Source organism: Cygnus olor, chromosome 1, assembly GCF_009769625.2.
Source record: "Cygnus olor isolate bCygOlo1 chromosome 1, bCygOlo1.pri.v2, whole genome shotgun sequence".
NCBI classification, from domain to species: domain Eukaryota; kingdom Metazoa; phylum Chordata; class Aves; order Anseriformes; family Anatidae; genus Cygnus; species Cygnus olor.
Window position 1 is genome coordinate 144,471,527 of NC_049169.1, and position 25,597 is coordinate 144,497,123.

Here is a 25,597-nt window from a genome sequence, read left to right on the forward strand (position 1 = left end):
CTAAGAGGAATAACATAGCTGCACCTTTTCTTTGCGAAATAGTGTCAAAATACCACATGCATATGAAACGAGTGATCCCCGGTGTGATGAAGTCATGTTCCTGTTACTTGTATGTAAATGCAAAGTGTGCAGTTACTTTGTGCATCTGAGTGACACACTTGGAGCCAAGCATGTTTTGATTTCAGGCCAGTGAAAACCAGATTTTCCTTTTGCTGGAGGAGCTGAAGGGTTGGTGGAGCGGGAGGCAGCTAATGCCAAGGTAAAACTATGCACGTTTCTCGTCATATGTCTTCGAGTGATACATTCCAGAGGTGTTCTTTATTTAATCACGTAGAGATAAATAAGCTACTACTTATTACAAACTAATTGTTTTTAAGCAGCACAGCTCAAAGATAATCTATGCTATAGAGTTCCTGGTGCCAAAGACATCCAGGATTTTTTACATGTAAAATCATGAAACTGCTGTGATGCTTTTGAAGTTTTAACACACACAGACACACACACTTGCCTAAAAACTTCTATGCAAGCAATAAAAAACTCTAGTTTGGGTCCAGTCCTTCAAGGTGCAACATGGGTAGTTCTGTATTCAGCTTCACAGGTTCAGTCCATGCAAGTCTGACCTATCTGATAATAGGTTTTTGAACAATGTATTTATCTCTCACTGCAATAAAAAAGCCTACGTTTCGAGTATTGATTAGTCTCCTCACCAAAAATTATTTTCACGGCTAGAGCAGTAAAGAGTTCTGCGCAGGAAAGAGGCCTAGCAAGCACACTTCGAAGGGAAAAAAAAAAGACACACTGCTTTTTTCTTTGATTTCTCTAATAGCTGCAGATGTTGTGTAGTCGCACCTATGAAAAGTTAAATATTGTGTCTCTGTAACATTTTTGATCTTCATTAATTATAGCTCAGAAAACGTACAAAAAGCAGCCTGCCTCTTTAATACAAATAAGATTAATTGCATGGTTGTTCAGAAAATGAACCACCAGTAGTTAAACAAAAAATGTTTGTCTTTAAGCAGCCCTTGGATGATTTTTTTAAAAACTGTTACAGGAAGTGAAGAGGCTGCCAAATTACCATGCCCGTGAGCCTCACTCTCATTATCAGCCTAAACGAACGCACACACCCCGACACTTTCATCCTCTTCCAGGCCCAAGAAAAAGGAGGCATAAAAAAAAAATAAAAATGAAAAACACAACCACCCTTCCACACAAAGAGGTGTCTCTGAAGTCTGGAATGCACCCTGGCTGTTTGAAGAGGAGATTTATACCTGACACCCTCCTTGAAGCTCATTGTCGAGACTCGCCTGCGTTCAAATCAACCGCAGACTGGCTGCTGCAGGTACTTCATCTTACAACGACCGCATAATCTGAGATAAATGCACCGGGAATTGCTCTCACTTTGAGGTAGAAAAAATATATATATATAAGAAAAGAGTCAAACTCCTAACGCAGGTAGTGGGTGGAGGGAGAAGCAGACGGGCACGGGCGGCAGCGGCCACCCGAAGGGCTGGGCTGGGATGCCCAAGCCGCCATCACTGCCTGGGAAGCGATGGTGAGCCAGCTGCTGAGGCAGGACAGCAAATAAATATGTTTATTGTCCATTTTGCAGTATCACTCAAAGGCCCGATAAAAGTCGGGGCATTAGGGTGCCGCTCGTGGTGCAGAACCGGTTGTGGTGCATTTCCCAGGGTGAAGAATTACCACGTCATTTGGAATAAGGCTGTATTGATTCATGGCACTCAAAAACGTTTATGAGGAGATATTCTAAAATAGCACTGATAAAAGACAAGAATACAGAAAAATGACAGTATAGGAAACATCTTGGTTAATATTAAAACAAAAGTCAGAAAATCTTGTCTTTCTCTAGCATTTCCTAACGTCTTTCTTTGATCCTGGGACCAGAAAGTAATACAGGATGAACAGCAAAACCAAGGACCCTTAAGGGCTGTTCTAGCACCACAGAGTGACCCTGCCTTTGAGGTGGACTCCTCAGTGTCTTCCAGATTTAACTGCTCTAGGTTTGGTTTTCTGATTCTCCTTTTCAAGTAGTTCAGAGCCAGGCCTGTAAGGGGCTTCTTCCAACATTTCCAGGCTCACAGGGATATTTGGGATATGGAGATCTGGGAAGAACGAGCTGTTTTATTCCATTTCAGTTATAGAGCACTTTCTATATTTAGGATTTTAAATTATGGTTTATTAAGGATGCAAATTATGAGCATTCCTAGGACTCCAGCTACTTGCATGCCCCAGCTAGCACATAACCATCATGCTATTACAAATCTGAATAAAGCAGGTTAAATTTGCAGCAGATTTAAAATAGGGCAAAAGGGAGGGCGGGAAGAGAGATTGTACAACACGTTAAACATCTAGCCACTAGGATGGGAGGAGAAACATCTCCTGAACTGAACTGACACAACTGCTTGTGAAGTTGCAGCATCAATCTCACCTTGGCCACAGGTATGCCCTTCTATTTTCGCAGTTGAAAGATTTACCATCTATACATTTTTTTTCTTTCTGATTTTTTTTTCTTTTTTTTTTTTTCCTTGAGGGATAATGTTTTCTATCTGGTGCTAGCAGCAGGAGGTTCTCAAAGAAATCAGTTTCATCAGCCCATGACCAATGTATTGAAAAATGGAGCATGGCTCCATGGCAGCAATCGTGGCAATCCGCTGCGGACACTTAGCCTGGAGCCTTCATAATTTCCGACACAGAGTATCTGAGGAAATAGCATTCAGTATTTCATTCTGACATTTCAGTTCATGACAGCAAGCTAGAGAGTGCTGCTTGAACCCAAAGTCAAACACAATAAAAGGAGCACAGCTTTCCAAAAAGAAAAAAATATTGTGTAAGCAAAGCAGGTTCGGCTTGTGCCGCAAGAGAGGGAAGCAGAAATACGTGGCTCTAGGCAGTCACTCCATTGCTGTGCCTGTTAAAAATAGCTTACTTGCAAATTTCAAGAAACCATATCAAGAGCCTCTTAGCCTAATGAGGGCACCACCAAACCAATTAGGCAGCAAACGCCCTGGATTCCCCAGCTCCAGCCACTGGAGAGACACCACCACTCTTGTGCCTGCTGCTCTTCATAAACCCCAGAGCAGGATCTGGGCATCCTTTCCTCTCTCCCTCCTGTGTGCTGCAATCCTCACCCTCTGCTCTGCCTGCTCCCCTGGTGCAGAGCCCTTCTCTGCAGCCTTCCAGCTTTCTCATAAATTCAAGTTGGCAAAGACATGCTGGGTACATGCTGCCTCTACATCAAAATAATCCCACCTGGAGTGCAGTCTCATACAGCTCACCCTCACCTGCCTGGAGCCCATTGCCACCAGGGCAATGCAGCATCAGCCTCTGCCCACAAAGGGGTGGATAACGGGAAGATCGTCGTGCAAAGTGAAATGTAAGCACTCGTGTTTCTAACTTGTGAATAGCCACGTCCCGCACTGTGCCACATGGGCTCCCCTCCCAGAGCCGAGGACAGGCTGCCCAGTGCAGGCGGTCCCCTGGAGTCATCCAGGCTCCAGTCAGGGCCAGCTCATAGCAGGGGGCTTGGCCTGACTCAGTGCTGTGCCCCCTGTAAGCAGCAGAAAAATCACATGTGTAACTCTAGCAAAACCCTATAATAAAAAGTGATTTAGCACCGTGACTATTTTCTTGAAGTAAATAAAGGGTTATAGAAACAGCATTTGCGGAAGATACACCTAGCAAGTGCACAGCAGCAACCAAGGAACTACATTTCTTTTACAGCTTGTCTGAAATGTCACGCTGTGCAGAGACCTGGGGGCATGTTTTAGTGATGTGCTTTAAATGGTGAAAAGGAAAAACTAATTCTTCACGAAAAAGGATGCAAGTAGGAAAGTTGTTTAAAAGACAAAGCCCTGTATGGATAGCAAGTGCTTGTGTGCTCAGGTCGCTTTCAGAATCAGTTTCTGGCCATCTTGGCTTTGCCCTCTAGGACATCTACACAAACTCATGTATGCTCCTAAGTGCCAAATGTGTATACTGCATCTCAGCTTCGAGAGCAAGTGACAGTTAATTAAAACCATGCAGCACAGAGGGCTTATCCTTTCATGATAAATGATGGCATTGACAGATGCATCATTTTTATGTTATGCTTAATTATGTCAAAGCGAGACCCACCAGTGTGCAAAGGAGAGGGTAGCATTTTTGTTTATTACTAATATGCTCTGTTGGTTACTTTTTTTCTACACTATTGACATGTAATGGAAAGTGACTAAAACCACATAAGTTACATGTCAGTTAAAACCATCTCATTTTTGTTGCCATGTCATGACATACTCTGTATACAAATCTTTAAAAAAACAGCCATAATATCACCCTGTCTCTTGGTGCCTCATGGAGATGTGAGTTTAAGGCTTTAAAGCAACAATGACCAAGTCTCCCTGTTCACCAGTTCTGTCTGTTTTCCTTGCTCAGACTATTACAAATATAAAGCTCTTCACCTGAATCCCTGAGGTCCTGTTTATCTCTTGCTCATTTATTCTCATTGTAGGAAAAAGCAAAAGCTGGATACAGAGCTACAAAATAGCTCTCCCTAATTTATGTGCCTAATAAAACAAACTTCTCCTAAAGGGACTAACATCAGTCTTCAAAACATTAAGACCAGATTTTGCTGCCCCCACTCAGAGAGCTGCATCGGCAGCTGAAATCAGTGGGCCTGCTATGAGGTAAAAGTATAAGCACAGTTAGCAAAGTCTCCCAAATAAAAACCAAACAATCTGCAATGAAAGTGTTTTTTTGAAATCTACCTTCAGTGTTCAGAAAATATTATGATTCATGTAGACTATTTTTACTTCAAAGCCATACAAAAGCCTGGAAATGAAAACCTAAGACTACCACACTCATGCCACCTATTACTCCTTCACTGAAGTTTGCCCCTGTAACATCTTGCTCCTAAATCTCAGCTGTGCTCTCCACTTGCACTCTAAGGAACTGTTCTTGAACAGATTAAAAAGTACTGTGACTTGGTAAGAGCTAAAGTCTTGCATACGGGATATGGTTAGCACATTTCAGAGGCGTATATGGTTTCCACATATCAATTTATTAGTGGAGAAGTAAGACATACTTTGAGTGAAACGGGACAACATCAAATACTCCCTCTGTTTAATTTGGAACAGGGCGCTCCCGTCTCTCAAGAGAGTGCCAAAACCACGGGGTTATTGGATATTTGCAGGAGGGATTTTTTTTTTTCTTCATCTGGGTGTATTTCCCCAGCTCTGACTGGATCCCAAAGCAAACGGGGCTTATGTAGTCATTTTTCTTTCCCCCTGCTTACTTGTGTGCCCCCAGTCCACCTCCCCCACAGTCCTGCCCACCCGGACGATGCAGGGGGAAATGCTTCATGGTGCAGGTGGCATGCCCCAGCTCGGGAGGAGGCTGCCCTGTGAGCCACTGACAACTGCACATGGTAGGAAAATCTTCACAAGTGTCCCAGGGGAGAGAGCTTCAGCCACAGCTGGCAGTCAGCTGCAAGACACTGATCCACCAGAAATCAACTCCCATCCATGCTGGTGCCCCTGGAGCTGCTTGCCTTGTAGCCCTCCCTAATTCAAACTATCCTGGGCTAATCTGTAGCACATTTTCACTAAGAAAGCTCCCTGTTTTGGCAGGGATCAGATCTGGGGACCAGATTTGGGACAGGAGCAGTGCCACGATAGACTTGAGCACCACCTGTTGAAGCCACATGAGGTGGCAGCATCCTTGCTACTGCCAGAGGCTGGGGAGAGCAAGACGCCTCAAAATGGAAGCCCTCAAAAACCAGCACATGTGCTTTGGCCATGACTCCAGCAAGGCTCTTGGGAGCATTCTGCACAAGAGGCTCCCTCTGAGCCCCAGGCAGCCCTTTTGTGCTGTGCGGGTGAGGAGTCCCGGCACAGGCTGCCCAGAGAGGCTGTGGGGTCTCCTCCTTGGAGGCCTTCCAAAGCCACCTGGAGATGGGCCTGGGCAGCCTGCGCTGGGTGGCCCTGCTGGGGCAGGCCTTGGGCCTGGTGGCCTCCAGAGGGCCCTGACAGCCTCAGCCATCCTGTGGTGCTGTGATTCTATGAACTGGCTGGGGGCTCAGCTTTGCAGTCCAGTCCTCCAGGCTCCCCACAAAGCACACACTGTGGATTCCCTCCTGCAGGCCACTTTCCTCCCACAAAACACAGCACTAGTGCTGCTCCATCTCTTTGTACTTAAGACCCCCATTGGCGTGACACAAGGCCAGATACCTCTGTCTGCCTGCAGAAAGCATCCCCCTTTGTTTGAACATCAGTTCGAAACTCTTCTCCCTTGACTGCGGGCAAGCTGGGAAGGCATCACGGAGACTGGGCAGCCCCGAGTCCCCACCTGGCAGCGTGGCCACAAGGGCTGTCCTGCTCCTCCCTCTTGAAGCCTTTCTGCTTTGCATCAGACAGTTTTTTTTTTCTCTTTCTGACTCAGGTGACTCCCAAACCCAGCAACTGGGGCACCACCTGGGACAGGGTTTTGGAAACTAGGGTCCAGTTCTTACTCTAATAAAAATTTAAATATTTTAGATTGAGTGTTCCTCAGAGCCCATATCCCCATACACCCTGGCAAGTACCCTAGCCAACAGGCAACAGCATTACCTCCTTTTTTTTTTTTTTTTTAGCGACTCCAAAGAGTTACTTATGCCTAGAGGGATGGAAAGACACCTGCTCCAGAAAACACAAGACCTGGGAGGGGGGCACTATGGTGAGAGAAACACCTGAAGTCTCCCAGGCAGAGGAGGACACTGAGGCCAAATCTCCCACATCCCACCTGAACTCTCAGAACATGGGCTAAATGTAAAACTGCATCCATTGTCAGTGGCAGGACTCAAGTGTGCTGTGAGGATCTGCTCCTCCAGCACAGCCCAGGCCAGGTATAAAGCATGTCCAGAAGCACAGGTTCAGGCATGCAAGGAACTCGGTGGATGCGAGTGTGGGTGTTAAGGAATGTAGGCACCTCTGGGGTGAAGGGGCAGGTGAGCAAGGTTTCCAGGGATCTAAAATTTAGACCTCAGCATGTGAAGTGATGGGTCTGCGAGGCACCCAAGTTCCTCAGTGGGATTAAGTCTATAAAGATGACCTAAAAGAAAGTATCTGCTTCCCACCCCAGCATGTTCCTGAATCAAAGTTTCAGAGAGTGCCTGTTATTCTATGCACTTTTCACACACCCATCTCTAATTGCTCTTCTGTGATTAAGGAAAAGTGTTTCATCTGTATATATGAAAAAGGGTGAAAACTCTAGATGAAAAACATTGCGAAGTTCAAGACAACTGTTTATGAACTTTCATCTGTTCGGCAAAAGCGGACATGTCTATGCAGCTAAGCAAAGGTCTGAGCACAACACTTGTTAAATTAATGCAGCTAGCATCAGTAACGATAGGGAAAATACCACAGATAGCAGCTTTGCTTTTGTATGTATTTCTGGAGAACAAGGACTTGAGCTGCTAGTACTGCTTTTGCACTTGTCTGTGCAAGGGGAAAAGCAGATGTCCTTCTCTTTCACTCATTTTGATTTAACTAATATGTTTTTTGCAGCCTGTGCTGCAATTTTAACTTTTTAAAAGAATTTTGTCCAACTCAGACATGGACTCAGGCAACAGCAAAGGAAAGCACAACATCAGCAGTCTGCTAAAAGAAATGGCAAAAACATCCATGACATCAAGACTCAGGAAGCATCCCAAGTCTTTGCACTTAAGTCTTTCCACCAAACTTGTTTCAAAAGGGATGAGGAGAAAGTTCTGAAGGAATAAAACAACTCCAAACACCACACTTCCCACTCATTTTCTTTGCTTCTGTTTTAGAATTCCAGAAGGAAAAACCATACATGCTTACAAGAAACTACTTACCTGATGTGGTAAGCACAGATATTATTCTACCACTTTTTTCTTATTGTCTTTTTTTTTTTTTAAGAAAAAACTTTGCCATTACTTATATGCATCTCTGAAATTCTTCAGGGATGCTTGTATAATTAAGAAGAACTTACTGAATTAATAAGGCAGAGTACTTTGTAAAGGTATTAAAATAATTTGAGAGGCACACCCAGGCTACGCTGTGAACAATGTGTGGAATTGAGCTAGGCTGTAACATTTTGCTGAGAGTAAGCGTTCGCTTCCAGAGCAGACAGTAGTTTTTACCAGGTATAAGCCCATCACTTTTCAGTCCCAGCCTCAGACAATGATGCTAAGCCCTTTTAGCCACTACAAACCACAACAAGTTCAAAACCTGACTCATGTCTAGAACTTCGACTGGCTTGCTGTTACCAGCTTAGTCACTGCCAGCAGCCCTACATGAAACTGCTAATCCTGTGGCATCCTCAGCACAGTTCCCTTCTATGGGAAAGCCCTGGTTAGTCAGCCTCGCAGAAAGGTAGGGTATTGTGATATTTCTCTTACCATTGTGCTGCTTTGTTCTTCCTGCATTCCCATCTTAATGACTGCACGAGCTGTTGGCCTTCCACACTTTCTTTGTGTCTATGTAAATTCACGGTTTGATGCTGCAGAGGCGGAGACGATTTCTAAGTCAAGGGGCAGGTGTGAGTGAAGGGAGCAACCCAACAGCCAAACTATTTGAAAAAGAAACCTTTAATGTCTCATCAGCTCAGCACTTGAAAAAAAAAAAGCCTTCATAACTTGCCTTGAAAACTGGAAAAACAGGGTGTCTGGCTATAATTTAAGACATTAATAACAAGACGATATTGCAGTTCCCTGACACATTTTGACTTCAGCACAGCAAAATGCTATCTTAAAACTAGGTCTGGTTATTATTATGTGAAACACTGTCAGTGACAGAGAAATTACAGAAAGTTTGATTTGTTTCTCATTCAGTTCAAATTTTGATGTTTTCATTCACATTCAAAATTTTGAGAAAAGGGCATTGGGTTAAATTTTATGGTGCATCTGAAAAAAAGTTGTTCTTTTGCTTTGTTGAACAGATGTACCGACAAGTATTTTGGCATGACCAGAAATTGGAGAGTACTTACAGTACAGTACTGTGATGACTTACATTTACAGACTGACCACTTACAGATTTACAGACTGACCATGGGCTTCAGAAGTATTCAGTTACTACTGCGAGCACATCTAAAACTGCACCCTCAGGACCTGACACCCTGATTAGCCAACAAAGTTTCAGCAAGAAGTATTTTTCACCTTCAGGCTTGGTGTCTCCTTTCCAGCATATAAAGCATACACAGCGAAGCAAGAACAAATCTGTGCTATGATGGAACACAGGGCAATATGAACTATGTGAATTCCCACAATCTTATTTTTATTTCTATGGTCCAGAATAGACTTTCAACCATTGAGCTAAAGCTTAAGAAGATGAGTACTTGCTTATTTGGCACCACTCATCTATCTGAAGTTACATGGGTGCTTATAAGCTCTGCCATGTAAGTCATGATACATAGAAAACAGTCGTAAAGCCTCTGCACATGCATCTTTACATCCATCACAGAGATCACAACAAGAAACCAGAAGTCAAAATGTATTTCTTATTTCCTATTGGACTCGTTCTTTCTGCTGAAATAATCATCTTTTGAGACTGTTGCCTCATCTAGAACATTTTACGATGCTAGTAGATAGATGGGCAAATGCAGGCATCCTGCTCTTTATGCCTTCAAAGCTATCACGTAAAGACAACAGTGTTTTCTTTTAATCTTTTTTTCATTACTGAATATTATGCTTACAACAATCCTGCTTTGCTACAGATGGTTTCCTGTTGTTTCTGCCAAATGTGAAATAGCTATAAAACTTGAAAAGGTTTTGATGCTGTCACTGCATGAAAAATTGCATCTACGAGGGAAAATTAAATATGAGCCCTAGCCTTTAATTGCTTTAATCTTACTTGGTAAGTGAACTTTTTTACCCCCACCCCCAACTCAAAGCTTCCGATAACATGACCTGAAGGGAAAAATATAGCTATGTATTTTAGTCAGGTAGAAAGCCTTCATTAACAAAAACAAAAAAGAGGAAGGGGAAGTAGATAATTCTCATGTCCAGACCAACCAAACAGCCACCAACACCAGCTAACAAGAGCAATGCCTTTGGCTCTGCGTCATAAAATATGTAAAGTCATTTCTGTTAGAAGACAGCAAAGTTCCTGTTTACAGTGCTATAATAAGGAGATCTATCATCTTAGCAGACAAATTACTAGAAAATGGCTTACATACTCCCAAGGGAACAGAGCCTTTGCTCCTTGCGTGGGCAAATCTCAGTGAACTCAGTGACAGCTTTACTTGAATGCAAAAGGAGTAGTAAGAAGCACTTCAAAGAAAAATTGAATTTTATACATTTCTTATACTATAGGGAAAACTTTTAGTGCTCTTTATAGGCATAGATTCAGTGTTGTATGGGAAAAGGACTAGAGCAAAGTCTTTTATCAGCAAAGGCGTAGGACAGGCACATTACTTGCACGAGTGGAACATCACCAACAAATGGGTGAGCTACATGGGTGCTCTCAAATATCTGCCAATATTTGACTGGCACCCCATCAACACTCTCATGTTCGAGAAAAAAAGAAAAAATAAAGCCAAAACCTGCAAGCATTTAACCACATCCTTCTACCAACAAGGTAAGGCTGTCTTCATTGCCATGGATCTGTCTGTACAAGCACTGAGGGCAGAGGCAAGAAGAGTAAATATAAGAAACTGCTGTCATTTTGAGTGCATTTGTCTGTCTGTTGCTGTGCCTGATATCTTAGGGCTCTGCAGCACAAGAAACAAGTGCTCTGTATTGGAGACTTGGCAGGCACCCATTTCTGCAGGAAGAAAGCATGCAACTGTAGTCTCACCCGACCAAGACACCAGGCTTGAGCTTCACAGCTGCTCAGCCCTCTCCTGTTCCTTCCTGGGGAGGGATCTGATACCTGTTCACCACAAGAATAGTTTCGCTCACAGTGGAAAGGGAAACTGGGGGAACCGTCGTTTCTTTTAACCTGTGTTGACTTTCCCTGCTCTGCAGGCTGGAATTGAAAAGCTGAGACAGAGGTGACACTGTGTGCAGGAGTGAGTGGAAAATGTGTGCAGTCATCAAGCTGCAGCAAAATGTCTCACCTCCACATGGACGTGCCTCACCCACATGCTTTATCCCCAAGGGCACCTCTTCAAAGTGCCCCTGGCATTTCCCCACACGGAGGTACTGGCACCAGAGTTATCTGCCTGGTTGTTTAGTTTGACTTCCACTTACGCTAAATTAAAAGCAACTTTATACAAGCTCTGAGCGACCTGCACCCCACAGCTATGGACAAACCTGCAGCTCAGTCCAGCTGTGGTCACTGAGAGGATCGGTGGGCTGGGGGCTGCCCAGGTGTGGGGGCTGCCAGGATCTGTGTGGCCAACATGCTGGACCTGCTGCCTTCCCTGAGGGATGGAGCCGTCTCTGATGGCTGTGCTTCCTTGGGCCAGGGAAACATCCGTGGGCAAGAGCCTGCTCTTTCTCTTTCGTAGTGTAGCCTGTGTACATCTGGGCCTTGGATGACCATCAGATACGGGCACGTAGATCCCAGCTGAAGGGCTACTGATGCTGTTGGAAAGTCTCCTGTTGGCTTCACTGGGAAGTGGATCAAGCCCCTGCATGTTTGCTTATTTCTTTATTTATTACCAATTTTTGCCATTTGGTCACCAGCTGAATTATTTTCACCTTTCACATTCAATTAAATACCACAAAATGTTAGTGCAGGACTTTTCTCACAACCAGCTAGAAACCATGATAGAAAACACAACCCTGCCACATCAGAGACGTTCTTCATATACCGTACGGTATTTGCATCTAGGTTTCCTTGTTGCTAGCCAATGCCATCTGTTATCTGTTTTGGTCTGCTTATGAGAACTGGTAATTTCTGAAAATTGAGAGCAAGGAAAGAACAATGGCTTTTTCCTTTGTATTTTATGTCCCAAAGAAATGAACTGGATCTACACATGCACACAAAAATATACCCCTCCAATTGGCAATATGCTAGCGTATGCTTTTTCTGTATGGAAAATTTAAAGAGACAAGGCCCATCACGGGGAAATATTTGAGCGTAATGAAATAAATGTGCGCCCCACAATGCTTGGATACTCAGTTCTGCTTTTGTCTCTCTTGGAGGGTGCTGACGCTCAGACTCGCTGATGGATTAGGCAGTGACAGCTGAGATAGTTACTGCCCTCAGCTGCGCGCTCTGCCCCTCGCTTGGAAATTACTGCCCTCCTGCCGCCGGCACAACTGAACGCTTCGTGAATCTGATTTCAGACTGCCAGACTTCACGAGAACCTCGGCTCACGCCAGTTCGCCAGCCCGTAAACTCCTGCGGCTGGGAGGCGAGCTCACGAAGCGTCGAGCCATGCCAGCCACGCAGGTGGAAGACCGAGAAAAGCAAAGGGGGTGCCTGGGCCAGCCAGCGGGCAGCAGCCCATGGAGCATTCCCTCCTATTTTTGGAAACACAAACGTGTCGAGCTCAGGGGACCCATTGTCACATGCCGCCCCCTGAGCAAAGAAATGGCAAAATGTCAAGTGACAAAAACAAGAACGCGGCCCCAGCCTTTTCTCGGGGTTTTTGGTTTTTCGGTTGATTGGTTTTTTCTCTCTTTTGCAACTGCATTTCAGGGACAGTATTAAAATGCGCTCAGCACTGACTAAACTCTGTTCCTTTGAGGTCTATTGCATATTTTTGTTAACTCTAAGAGGAGAAACTTCACTTTAGCATGGTAATTTCACAATCCTTTTGGTTATAGATGGTAACTTTCAGTCCCATGTCTGAGGATGCCGCCTATTTCACAATTCCTAACTATAGCAGCCTATAAACCAGCATCAGATAGTTTAACACAGTCTGACATTTTTAGCCTTTCATCTAGTCTGTTCCTCATATTTTTGCAGTCCCAGTTTTTGTCGTCCACGATGTATGATCTGGATGCAAAGGGTCTTTTTGTCTCCTTCTTTTCAGTGACAGAAGCCAATTCTGTAATACCTCAATTTACCAGCTATTAATATGCAGGCATCCTTCCCTTACAGGTCCTTCTGTCAAGCAGTGGAGTGTGTATACAGTTGTGAAAGAAAGAAGGAATATCTCACAGATATGCGTTCTTCTTTTCTGGACAATTCTAAATATTGAATCCTGAACTATTAAAACTGTTCTTGCTTAAGATTAAAAGAAAAATCCTGGTAGTCAATCTGCAGATAATTGTATGCTGCCTAACTGGCACTTCAGTAGTTTTTCTTTGTGATATATCTGAAGGAAGAGATAGATGCACTGTCAGAATTAAAAGCTCTTTCAGTACTTGGCCATATGTTTCTGCTTTGGTCCCCAGCCCGTTATATTGCTGAACACAGGATAGAGGCTGGTCTAACAGAGCTTCATATTCAACACAACCTCTAGGGGAGGTGGGAAAAAAAAAGTGAATCTTTCCAGGGCTTCTTCTTACCATAGAGCTGGCTTGGACTTGGATTCAGACAAGTTTTGCAGCACCGTGTCCTGGCCATAAAACCTAAAGAACCAGAGGCTCATTAACACAATCTGCAGGGGATGTACATCCAACAGTGTTTGCACAGCAAAGACAAAGGCAGTGAGAAACTGGAGCTCGTATATCTTCACATGCCAGGTTCCAGCAGGGAAGCAAAGCTCTCATTGAAGATTGGTGGGGAAGGGCTGGATGTTGTAGATTTGCAGCTAGGCTGATTTTGGCCTTGAAGATCAAAAGGGTCTCAGGTCTACCAGCATTTCAGGATGCCACAAGTGTAGTCAAGCTAAGCATTATAAACTCTTTTATTTTTCCTCCCCGTCTCTCCAGTGGCCACAAACCATATCCAACTAACATTCCCAAACAACTGTTTATGCCACACGTTTATTATCAGAGCAGCTCTTGAGGACCCTGGATAGTTGTTTCATCAAGAAACCTCCTAACCTTGCGTGCACAGCAAGTCAAGCAAGGCTAAGCACAGACACCACCAACCGCTGGAGAAGTTTTTTGTGGTGCAGGGAACAGGGCAACATCAACCTTCCGAAAAACCCTTTTCACTACAAAACTGACACTGCTCTGACAGTCTCTTCTGCTGTGCAAAATCTTACCAAGCCTCCCCTCCCAAAAAGGAAATGAGCAGAATTTAAGGCAGCAAATCCAAAAAAAAGCTCAGCTCTGCAGAACTGAGACTGAAAAAGAATAAATGCCAGAAACTCTATGAAATCCACCAGGGACTTGGCTATTGGTTTTGCAGTGCAGATGGTCAGACGTTAGGGTAATGTGGTAATGTAAAACCTGTTGCTAGATTCATGGTGGATGATTCAGCTCAAGCATTGTGGATTAACTTCATAGAACACCACTTCTGACAGCTCAAAACCAGCACTTACGGACGTCAGATCAGGAGGATGTGGCCCTGACTCTGTCTCCACAGAGATTTGAAAATCCACTGGCAAAGCTTTAACTTCTTTAAAAGACAATAGCAGATAATGCTTTAAAATACTCTTTGTTTATCTTTTATTCTTTTGTTTCTAATGGACTCCTTCTGAATTTGAGAATAACATCCTCTCTACTTTTGTTCTGATTTCCATGGTGGGAGGAAACAGAAAGATCTGAGCTACATCAAGTCAAAACAAATGTGTGCAATGTCAGCATGGCTCAAGAAGCAGTGTTTGATCACTAAATGCTGCCATGAAGCCAGCAAGAGTTGGGCACACCAGCCTTGTGGGAGCTTTGCCATTGACTGAGTGGGCCCAGAACCTCAGTTTGTTTGTGTTTTATAGAATAGGATAAGTGATAAATCAAACAAAAGAACAACAAGTTCCTTGGCCTCCAAGTAGTACTTGGATGTCCTAGTTTTCTGCTGTGTGAACACAGGTTCTTGGCTTTCTGGAAAAAATATGGCCAAGTACTGTACATACAGTACATATGGTGACCACACAGTCAGGCCAATAACACTTGTAGAGGTGGACAGTCATAAATGTTGCAATTCCATTATTTTTTATCTACTATCTAATCCTTTAAAGGGACTTATCTCATTGGAATGCACATGACAGGAAAGTGTCTCTGTTTTTGCAAATGTCTCACTGCCCTAACAACTCACTGGCCAGAAAAAATTGTGTATTAGGAAGGAATTGTTTTCCTCACCAACAGCTGCTGCTCCAGAAGGTGAAAAGGGACACTCGTCATCTTTTGAAAGCATCATAAAAAAAAAAATACTGGCCTTTGAGGGTCAGGAGGACAGCAGAAGGCAACAAAGCCGTGGTTTGGAGAGCAACACAGAGGAAGAAAATGGATACCTTTAACATGAGCGAACTGAAAGGCTGATATACCCCAGCTCCTCACAAACAACTGATGGGAGGTATGGTCATGCTGGGACCTTGGTTTATTCTGCTATGGGCAGAAGCTCATGTTGCAATTTATCTACCTTTTAGCTGAGAAGAAAAGCGGCATAGATACGATCTGAAACCCAGTTCCATCCTAGCATAGTTAAAGGAAACAACTCTGTTAAGGATATTGGAGGGGAATTCCTCTACTGATGACAAAATAAGAAAAACATTATCTTAATATTCATCTTATCTTCAAAAGCTTATGCTGCTATTTTTTGAAAACTGAGACTTGGACCATTTATCTAGAGTGGCTATATGGGTTCAATTAGAAACTGTAGTCAATGTCGAAATATTCCAGTCCTCCAAGAAATGTCACCCTTACACATAAAGTTGCCATGTTTCATGTGAAGCCATTTTCAGAGGAATTCTAAACACCGTTACGGTACAATCACATTCAGCTCAACATTTTCAGTGAGGTGATTTCCACTGCATATGATTCAGTACGATCCCTTGAAAATGACCATTTCACAGTTTGACATGAAAAATTAAACATCACATGTTTTCCATCTAGGTGTAATAGTGAAAAAAATGCCTATTTGTGGCAGCAGTTTTCTCTAAAAGCCACCTGTAAGAGAAAGAGAAGAAAAAGAAAAAGAGAAAGAGAAAGAGAAAGGAGAAGGAGAAGGAGAAGGAGAAGGAGAAGGAGAAGGAGAAGGAGAAGGAGAAGGAGAAGGAGAAGGAGAAGGAGAAGGAGAAGGAGAAGGAGAAGGAGAAGGAGAAGGAAAAGGAGAAGGAAAAGGAGAAGGAAAAGGAAAAGGAAAAGGAAAAGGAAAAGGAAAAGGAAAAGGAAAAGGAAAAGGAAAAGGAAAAGGAAAAAGAGAAAAAAAAGAAAGAAAGAAAAAAACACGTCTTTTTCTGTGCACATTCTCATTCTCATCTGAGCTCTTTGATGAATTCAGACTACATTTTTATGAACACCAACACAATCGTGTCATACCATGCAAGCCAAAAGTGCTGGGCCAAGTTTTGGTAACAGTTTTTCTTGTCAGTTATCTCCAATGGGATTGGGTTCATGGGGGCTTACCTGAAGGAGAAATTGTTCCCACCAAGTGGTGTGGAGCCAACCTGGCTACTGCTGAAAACAATATATTTCCTTCATTTGTTTGGTTTTGTTTCATTTCATTTCAAAATTGCTTTCTTATTGGTGTTGCTCTTCAGTAGAGCATACTGACACTTTATATTCTTTTCACTTTCCACTTCTTAGACATTTATGACAGAAAAGAAAGAAGGACTGAGTAATCGTGAACACAGTCATAGGTTTTGACACCATTCTGCATAATGACATTGATTGGCTTTTAAAATTCACGATCTCCCATGATTTTTCTCATAGAGATGCCATAGAATTCAAACATTTGCCCAAAATGTTTCGAGATCCATCACACAAAATTGCAGTGTACAACATTGTCTCTCTCCTCTTCTGTAGAGGAGCAGCAGCAGTAGCCGTAGGCCTCACCTATTCCAACAAACAGCAGCCGTGGGTGTGAAAGCTTTCCTTGTAGCTGGAGGCGTATAAAGTGGTTTTGGGTGGCACCCCAAGCAGCCACTGATCACTAAGCTCCTTGATACCATGGCACTAGATGATGAGCTCAGCCTTCATCCCATGGGGAACACACCTGAAGTGCAACCTAATGCCCCTCTGTGTATTGTCTAAAGCATCACAGGTTGTAAAAATGAAAACACACTTTCTCCTGGGCATACAAGCTGCCTTTTTGCTAATCTACTGCATCAATGCTGTAGTCACGGCAGCAGCAGCTGAAAAAAAGCTCGGTACCAGTAGTGGTCGTAGTCACACAAGGCTCAGGCAGGCCGCTTGGCTCTGCTGCTGGGGTAGGTTTTGCAGCCCAGGCTGAGCTCTCTGACCCCGCAGAGGTAGCTGAGATGGGCATTTCAATGCTGCTCGGGTACCACGAGTACAGTGCACAGTGCTCGGAGCACACGGCAATGGCACTGCCACCCAGGCACTCCTGGGAACCCGCTTTCCTCTCCAGACCTCACCTCCACAGCACTCTTACAGCAAGGCCGAGGAAGCAGGGAAAATAAAAATCAGCATGCTACAAACATGTATTCACATGTATATGCAGTCAGCCTCAACGCTGCCAATGCTGTGGTAGCTGGTTGTAATTTCCAACGTGCAGTAACAGTCTGAACTGCACAGGCAAATTAGTTCGTAGTGTTAACAGGAAACCCCAAACAGCAGCCCCCCTATCCTCTGGAGAAATGCATACTTCCACTCAAGTAAAAAGATCTGCTGGACCCACTGGTGTTTGTGAACTGTCAGAATATCAAAACTTCTCACAACAGATAAATCTAAAGCACATTCAAAGTGAGGAAACTTTTAACGAAAGGCACTACCACGACCTCCAGCTATTAACCGAAGATGCTACCAAGACCTCCAGCTACTTTCTGGCACTCACAGAAAAACGCAGCTCTTCAGTTTAATGCTGGGAGCAGAAAAACTCACAGAACAGTAGATCTTGTTCAAACAAAACCTAAACCCAACACGATTTCCAGCAACAGCCCCCAGTGACAGAGCAGCTCCCACCCCAGAGCCAAATGTGCTCGACGCCAGCCTACCTCGCACAGATGGGGTCACCACCGCCGAATCCTGAAGAGGTCCTCCTGCAGGCACAGGGCTTGAGGTGACCACTTGGATGGGCTCTCACAGGTGCCAAGGCTCGGGCACAGCCAGCGCGCACGTCCTCTCCTCGCAGAGCTTGTCATGAATGTCCCCAGCTCGATCCCAGGGATCTCCAAACCACCGAAGCCCTCAGCTCTGTCGGCCCGGCGCTGCCTTCGCAGGCTCGGAGGGCTTCCCAAGAACTTCTCCTTTCCTGCTTGCTCTCTGCTGAGGAAGTTTTGCAAACTGCAAGCAGCGGGAGAGGGCTCCGCTCTCTGAGGAAACTCGCCTACCCCACCTAGAGGTGCAGGACGAGGAGGCGCCCAGCATCCCCTGCCTGCCTGCCTACCCTCTCTGGCTGTATTTATATTTCACTTGTGAGTAGCCAAGAAATAGGATAGGAAAGGAAAGGAAAGGAAAGGAAAGGAAAGGAAAGGAAAGGAAAGGAAAGGAAAGGAAAGGAAAGGAAAGGAAAGGAAAGGAAAGGAAAGGAAAGGAAAGGAAAGGAAAGGAAAGGAAAGGAAAGGAAAGGAAAGGAAAGGAAAGGAAAGGAAAGGAAAGGAAAGGAAAGGAAAAGGAAAGGAAAGGAAAGGAAAGAAAACTTCTGCCAGCCTGGACTTGGAAAAGCGAGTGCAGAGCCTGGGACGTGGAACAGAGGAACATTTCTGGGAAAGTGCAGGGAATGGAACGACGGGGAAATGTGCTGATCGAACTGCTTTCCATCTGCAAATACTGGCCTGGCAAAATCAAACTATTCTGCACAAACACCTTGATTTTGAGGGAATTTGGAGTGACTCCCAGAGGTTTCCCTTCCTCACTTTCCTGCCCCGCAGCAACAGGTTTGGGACCCCCAGACTTCCCACAGGACTCCATCACAGGACAGCCTGGGAGACCCCAGGAATCACTGGGTCCCTCGGAGCTGTGTGCAGCTCACAGCACACACAGCTCCCCGTTGCTTTTATAAACTTCTAAAATAATGACTTTGATTGAAAATGTCACATCTACCTTTCTGGACTACTGATTAATTTCTTCCAAAGAAAACCAGAAATATTCTCACAACGTTGAAATTTTCTGCAGATTGCAAATTCAGGCTGTCAACTATCTGTGTTTAAGGGAATGCCAGTTACTTCTGCAGAGATGGTGTTCCCTACAATTAGAAATTGTGAAATAGCCTAGTTAGATAACATTATTTAACACTGAAGTGAAAATAAGCTTAAAACAACAAGAACCAACCAACCAAAAAACACCTGCAAATGACTTGAGTGCAACTACTGCAGTTAACTCAGAGGTTGTAAAGGAGAAACACATCAATATTGCAACTATTTTTGTGAGCACCCAATACCTACTTTGGAAAGCTGATAGTGTTTGGTAGACCAATGAAAAATATTTCTCAAAGGAAACCTTTCAACAATGTGGGGATACAAGATTCATAAAATCTGGATTATAGTATATGCTGTTCTTATAACTACACAGCTGACCTGACTGCCACCATTCTGGTGGGCATCGAAAATAGGTGCACTTGTTCTTCTCTAACACATACCAAACCCTATGTTATGAATCAATAAGCATTAAATTATAATTGGGCATCTTTTCATTTTATTAATTAATGTTATTAATTATTGCATTCAATTTAATGGTTCCAGTTGTCAAAGAATGACCCCAGAGCTGCATTGCAGGTGGCTTTCTTCTTACCTGCAGGGAATAAAATCTTATGGATGATATCGTGATGACACAGACAGAACATGGCTAAGGCTGGCTGATCTTCCAAGGGGGTTGTTTCTCTGAGCAGCAGGTGAATTGTTCCTGGATTTAGTTCCTTGTTAAGATGAGCTTAGATGAGAGGCAAAGACGAATGCAGGAATACCTGAGCAGGGCAGGTTAACTGGAAATGATGCAAAATTAGGAAAAAGGTTGCCTCCCTACAGTCCGCAGGGTACATCCTTTCCTGAGAAGAAACAAAAATAGCAGGACCATGAAAATCAGAAGAAGATGTGGAGCAAAAAACAGAAGGAACATGATAGGTTTTTAGCCCTGTTTCCTCTGGAAATAAGGTTCATGTTCTCAGCATGTGTGTCCTCCTAAAAACTTTTGAAACTACTGACCAATAAAAATACGTCCTCAGAAGTCTGTAACAATAAGCAGCTGGTTAAAGACAGTTGTCCCCAGTTTGTTGCCCAGACTGGGGGAAAGCAGCATGTGAGCACACCTTATGAGAAAGCAGCAAATCCACGTGGAGCAAGACCTCACATATTCCCCAGCCACCCAAAAAGCATACAACTTAGACCACACAAGCCAGTCAACCCACAGGACACAAATCTGTAGGAAATCAGGATTCATTAGTTACAGTACTTCTGTAGCAATATGTTTTCTGTGGATGGTTCATCACATTGGAGTCTGAGAGGCACTGGAGGATTTTATGTTTTATACTTTTAGCCTAAATTATGTTAATTTTCATTCCTCAGTTTCTCACAGGCTTCTAAGCAGAAGGAAATCAAAAACCACAACCACAATGTGCTCTCAGCTGCTTAACAGCCCTGCTGATCTCAGGGCAAGAAGGGCATGCCCAGGGTAAAATTCCAGTGCAATACAGGTGCCCGAGGTCCTGCCTCTGAGCAGACTCCCTGTGGCTTGGTCTGGAAGTCCACATCCCACCGGGACCCAAAGCCAGCCCAGTGGGCATGCTCAGCAGGGGTGTTGAGTGTGTACCTTTTGCAGTGATGAAGAGCTGTGTGTAAAAAAACCTCATCTTCTGCTGATCCACTCACAACTGAAAAGTATGTATGAAAGAAAAAGAGCTAGCTTTGTTAAAAGGCCTCCAAAATGAGAGCATTTTTTAGAGTTGTCACACTGATGCCTGGCATCAGGCACTGGGTATCAGGCTGAGAGGATTAAATCCCCCTTTCAGCCCCTGTGACATCCACATATATTCTCTTTCTCTGACACATCTGAGATCCTCACCCTGAGCACCCAGCTGGAACAGGGAGGACTTGCAAGCATCAGTGCCAAATAAGTGTATGAGGCCACAAGGAGGGAAGGAAGGGAGGGCTGGGCTGTGATAACCTAAGGGCTCAGCCATCTGGACTGGTGAAGCTTCTTACTGCTTACATTTTCTATCATGCTGAAGGGCTCTGTGGGACACAGGTATCTGTTGTCACATAACTGCCCTTCCACCCTACCCTCAGTCGTGTCAGAGGCAGCACAAGGGAAGAGCATGTCACTATAATATTCCTTAGGTTCATTCAAAGGGCCCATATCTTCCTACAAGTCATAGGAGAGGAAAGGAGGGCATGAAAAGTGCCTGAACTACATGTCTAAAACAGACAATATTATTGCGTTGTGTCTTGGGCTCCCCAGTACAAGAGCGACGTAAAACTTCTAGAAAAGGTCGAGCACAGAGCCATGAAGATGATTAAGGGATTGGAGTATCTGTCTTATGAGGAAAGAAAAAGTGAGCTGGGCCTGTTTAGCCTAGAGAAGAGGAGATTGAGAGGGGATTTTATCAACCTCTGCAAATAACTGAGGGGACAATGTAAAGAGGATGGGGCCAAATTCTTCTCAGTGGTGGCCAGTCAAGGTGTAATGGGTATAAATTGAACCACAGGAGGTTTCATTGCCATATGAGGAAGAAGTTTACAGTTCGGGTGACAGAGCACTGGAAAAGGCTGCCCAGAGAGGTTGTGGAGTCTCCTTCTTTGGAGATATTCAAAACCCACCTGAATGCCATCCTGTGTAACATGCTCTAGGTGACCCTGCTTGAGGAGGGGGGTTGGACTAGATGATCTCTGGAGGTCCCTTTCAACCTCAACCATTCTGTGATTCTGTGTTTTTCCTGCTGTCATCAACTAAGTAAGGCTGATGGGACTCTCCCTTTTTGTTGCTCCCTCTCCTTTTTCTGCAGGGGCTGGAATTCTCCAGCGTCATGGTCCTGGAAGATCCTTCCTCCTTTTGTAGTAGAATAACATAACTAAAGATGAGCAGTCTAAAAACGGTATCTAAGGACACAGAAGTTGTGATGTTCACCTTGAGGCAAAATACTGTAAGAAGGAAAAGTAACATAACTGAAGAGAACATCCTAGGAATGAAAAGGCAACACTTCTAGGGATGTACTCGATAAAAGGCCCCCTTCCCAGAACTTACAGTTATTTCCTCAAAACATACAGTTGCTTGCACACATCCACAAAGGGCTTCCATTTTCCATTAATAGCCCACCTGCTGCAAAAGCCGATCCCACTGTTGTTAAACTGATGACTACATGTGAAACTGCTCAAGCAAAGCTTCTAACCCTCTTTTTTTTTTTTTTTTTCTCCTTCAAAATCCACCTGGTCACCTCAGTCACTCTTGTTGCAATACTCAGCTCCACTCTCAGCCCTTCTCCCCCAAATTTCCTAACTCTGTGTAGTTGGCAAATAGGTTCTGCCCTTCAGCAGTTCTCTTTTCTGTCCACGAACCATGGTATTCCCTTTTAGCTGCTGCATTTTTTTTTAATTAGGTCTGAGAAAATACATGTGGGTTTCAGTTTGTGTAGAGGCTGTCCTGGAAAAGGTTTCTTACAGCCAGACAGGGCTTGGTTTATCCCAAACAACATCTCTCAGACCCTCTTCAAATTTTATGGACTCCTTTTTTCACTTGACTTATTACAAGATCTCAGCCTTACAGGTATCAGGGAACTGGAGCTGATGACTAATAGTCACAAAATTCTAGGAAACATTTGGAGACCTTCTTCCAAATAATTAGGCAGACTCTTCCAGCCTTAAACAAGCTTAACACTTTTGTAACTTTCAGAGTTGCATCATTCTACAAGGAAGGCAACAAGCATCCGAAAATTATGAAGCAATTAGCTTAGCTCCAACACCAACAGTAACTGTGCTGTTGTGTTTGTAATAAATATTTGAAATCATTTACATCATATTTCTATGCCTTCTAGAATGTATATAATTAACAAATGTATTAATCGTGACTACTTTCCTAGAATGAAGACCTCATGGCAACTACTGTAGAAATAGTTAAACAGAAAACAAATACAAAGTGGCCTTTGCACTGTCGCTGAGAGAGAACACTTTATATGCCACAGGAGATTTTCTGCACCTTCTTTCAAAAACTCATATGGCTTTGGAGAAAACAGAAGAATGGGTCCAAGGACAACCCTTTCTCAAATGTAAAAAAAAAGACAAGAGAAGAGAGGGAAGAAGATAGAGAAGAGTCAAGTTGAGAAGTTAGAATCACAGAATCACAGAATTGTAAGGGTTGGAAGGGACCTCAAGAGATCATCAGGTCCAACCCCCCTGCCAAAGCAGGTTCCTTAGAGTAGGCTGCCCAGGTAGGCGTCCAGACGGGCCTTGAATATCTCCAGAGAAGGAGATTCCACAGCCTCCCTGGGCAGTCTGTTCCAGTGCTCCGTCACCCCCACTGTGAAGAAGTTCTTTCCCATGTTGGTGCGGGGCTCAGAGAGAGCCGCTGCCATCTTTGCCCTGGGTGCTGCCGCTGTTGCTGTCACCGCTGCCGCCATGTGCCGGGGCACTGCCACTGGGCTTTACCAGCCGGCACAGGGCCAAGTCAGTAATATGGAAAAAAAAATAATTGGAGCAGAATGTGGCCCTCATAATCCATGAGGAAATGGTTGGCGACTTGCTACAGCACTTAGATATATGCAAGTCGATGGGGCCGGATGGGATCCACCCGAGGGTACTGAAAAAAATGGCGGAAGAGCTGACCAAGCCACTTTCCATCATTTATCAGCAGTCCTGGCTATCAGGGGAGGTCCCAGTCGACTGGTGGCTAGCAAATGTGACGCCCATCTACAAGAAGAGCCGGAAGGTAGACCTGGGAAACTATAGGCCTGTTAGTTAGACCTCAGTTCCAGGGAAGCTCATGGAGCAGATTATCTTGAGTGTCATCATGCGGCACTTCCAGGGCAAGCAGGCGATCGGGCCCAGTCAGCATGGGTTTATGAGAGGCAGGTCCTGCTTGACGAACCTGATCTCCTTCTATGACAAAGTGAAGTGATTAGTGGATGAGGGAAAGGCTGTGGATGTGATCTACCTTGACTTCAGTAAGGCTTTTGACACCGTTTCCCACAGCATTCTCCTGAAGAAACTGGCTGCTCATGGCTTGGACTGGCGTACGCTTTGTTGGGTTAAAAACTGGCTGGGTAGCCAGGCTCAAAGAGTCGTGTTGAATGGAGTTGAATCCAGATGGAGGCTGGTCACTAGTGGTGTCCCCCAGGGCTCAGTATTAGGGCCAGTTCTCTTTAATATCTTTATCGATGATCTGGATGAGGGGATTGAGTGCACTCTCAGTAAATTTGCGGACAACACCAAGTTAGATGCATGTGTTGATCAGCTCGAGGGCAGGAAGGCTCTGCAGGATGATCTGGATAGGCTGGACCAATGGGCTGAGGCCAACTGTCTGAAGTTCAACAAGGCCAAGTGCCGGGTCCTGCACCTGGGGCACAACAACCCCAAGCAGCGCTACAGGCTGGGAGATGAGTGGTTAGAAAGCTGCCTGGCAGAGAAGGACCTGGGAGTACTGGTTGACAGTCGACTGAATATGAGCCAGCAGTGTGCTCAGGTGGCCAAGAAGGCCAACAGCATCCTGGCTTGTATAAGAAGCAGTGTGGCCAGCAGGACTAGGGAAGTGATTGTGCCCCTGTACTCAGCTCTGGTGAGGCTGCACCTCGAGTACTGTGTTCAGTTTTGGGCCCCTCGCTAAAAGAAGGACATTGAGGTGCTCTAATGTGTCCAGAGAAGGGCAATTAAACTGGTGAGGGGTCTGGAGAACGAGTCTTACAAGGAGCAGCTGAAGGAGCTGGGGTTGTTTAGCCTGGAGAAGAGGAGGCTCAGGGGCGACCTTACCGCACTCTATAGATACCTTAAAGGAGGCTGTAGCGAGGTGAGGGTTGGTCTGTTCTCCCATGTGCCCGGTGATAGGATGAGGGGAATGGGCTAAAGTTGCGCCAGGGGAGGTTTAGATCGGATATTAGGAAAAACTTCTTTACCGCAAGGGTTGTTAGGCATTGGAATGGGCTGCCCAGGGAAGTGGTTGAGTCACCATCCCTGGAGGTCTTTAAAAGACGTTTAGATGTAGAGCTTAGTGATGTGGTTTAGTGGAGGACTTGTTAGTGTTAGGTCAGAAGTTGATCTTGGAGGTCTCTTCCAACCTAGATGATTCTGTGATTCTGTTCTGTGATTCTGGAACTTCCTGTGATCTAGTTTGTGGCCATTGCCCCTTGTCCTGTCCCCACAAACCACTGAAAAGAGGTTCGCCAAATTCCTCTGTCTCCCACACTTAAGATATTTGTAAATGTTAATAAGATCCCCTCTCAGTCTTCTTTTCTCAAGGCTGAACAGACCCAGGTCTCTCAGTCTTTCCTCATAGGGAAGATGCTCCAGGCCCCGTATCATCCACTGGACTCTTTCAAGGAGATCCCTGTCTTTTTTGTCTTCAGCTTCAAATGGAGTACAGAACAGCTGAAATATGGTGCTGTAGGAGTTTGTATTAATTAAAAATACACTCAAGAGGCCTCTTACTGCATGACAGATGTCTATTAGAGTTTTGTTATTGATTTAAATAAAAAATTGGACACTAGGATAGTCAGTAGTTATATCTCTTTAAGCTAGGCTTTGGCTATAAAATTTTAAAGTAGGGATCAGTGGATATTTACTG

The 25,597-nt window shown here is 44.4% G+C and overlaps 1 protein-coding gene across 2 annotated transcripts in view; it reads right to left on the bottom strand.

Annotated features, from left to right (window-relative positions):
- EDAR (ectodysplasin A receptor) overlaps positions 1–18,205 on the bottom strand; it is a 71,259-nt gene extending 53,054 nt beyond the window's left edge. Inside the window, exons 1-2 of one of the 2 annotated variants that reach the window (XM_040551386.1) lie at positions 17,893–18,205; positions 8,393–8,562 (exon numbers count right to left, since the gene is read on the bottom strand). In XM_040551386.1, coding sequence (XP_040407320.1) covers positions 8,393–8,425 — 33 coding nt within the window. In that variant the 5' untranslated portion in view covers positions 8,426–8,562; positions 17,893–18,205. The remainder of the gene's footprint in view (positions 1–8,392; positions 8,563–17,892) is intronic. The other variant, XM_040551455.1, reaches the window with a different exon arrangement.
- Between the last annotated feature and the right edge of the window lie 7,392 nt (positions 18,206–25,597).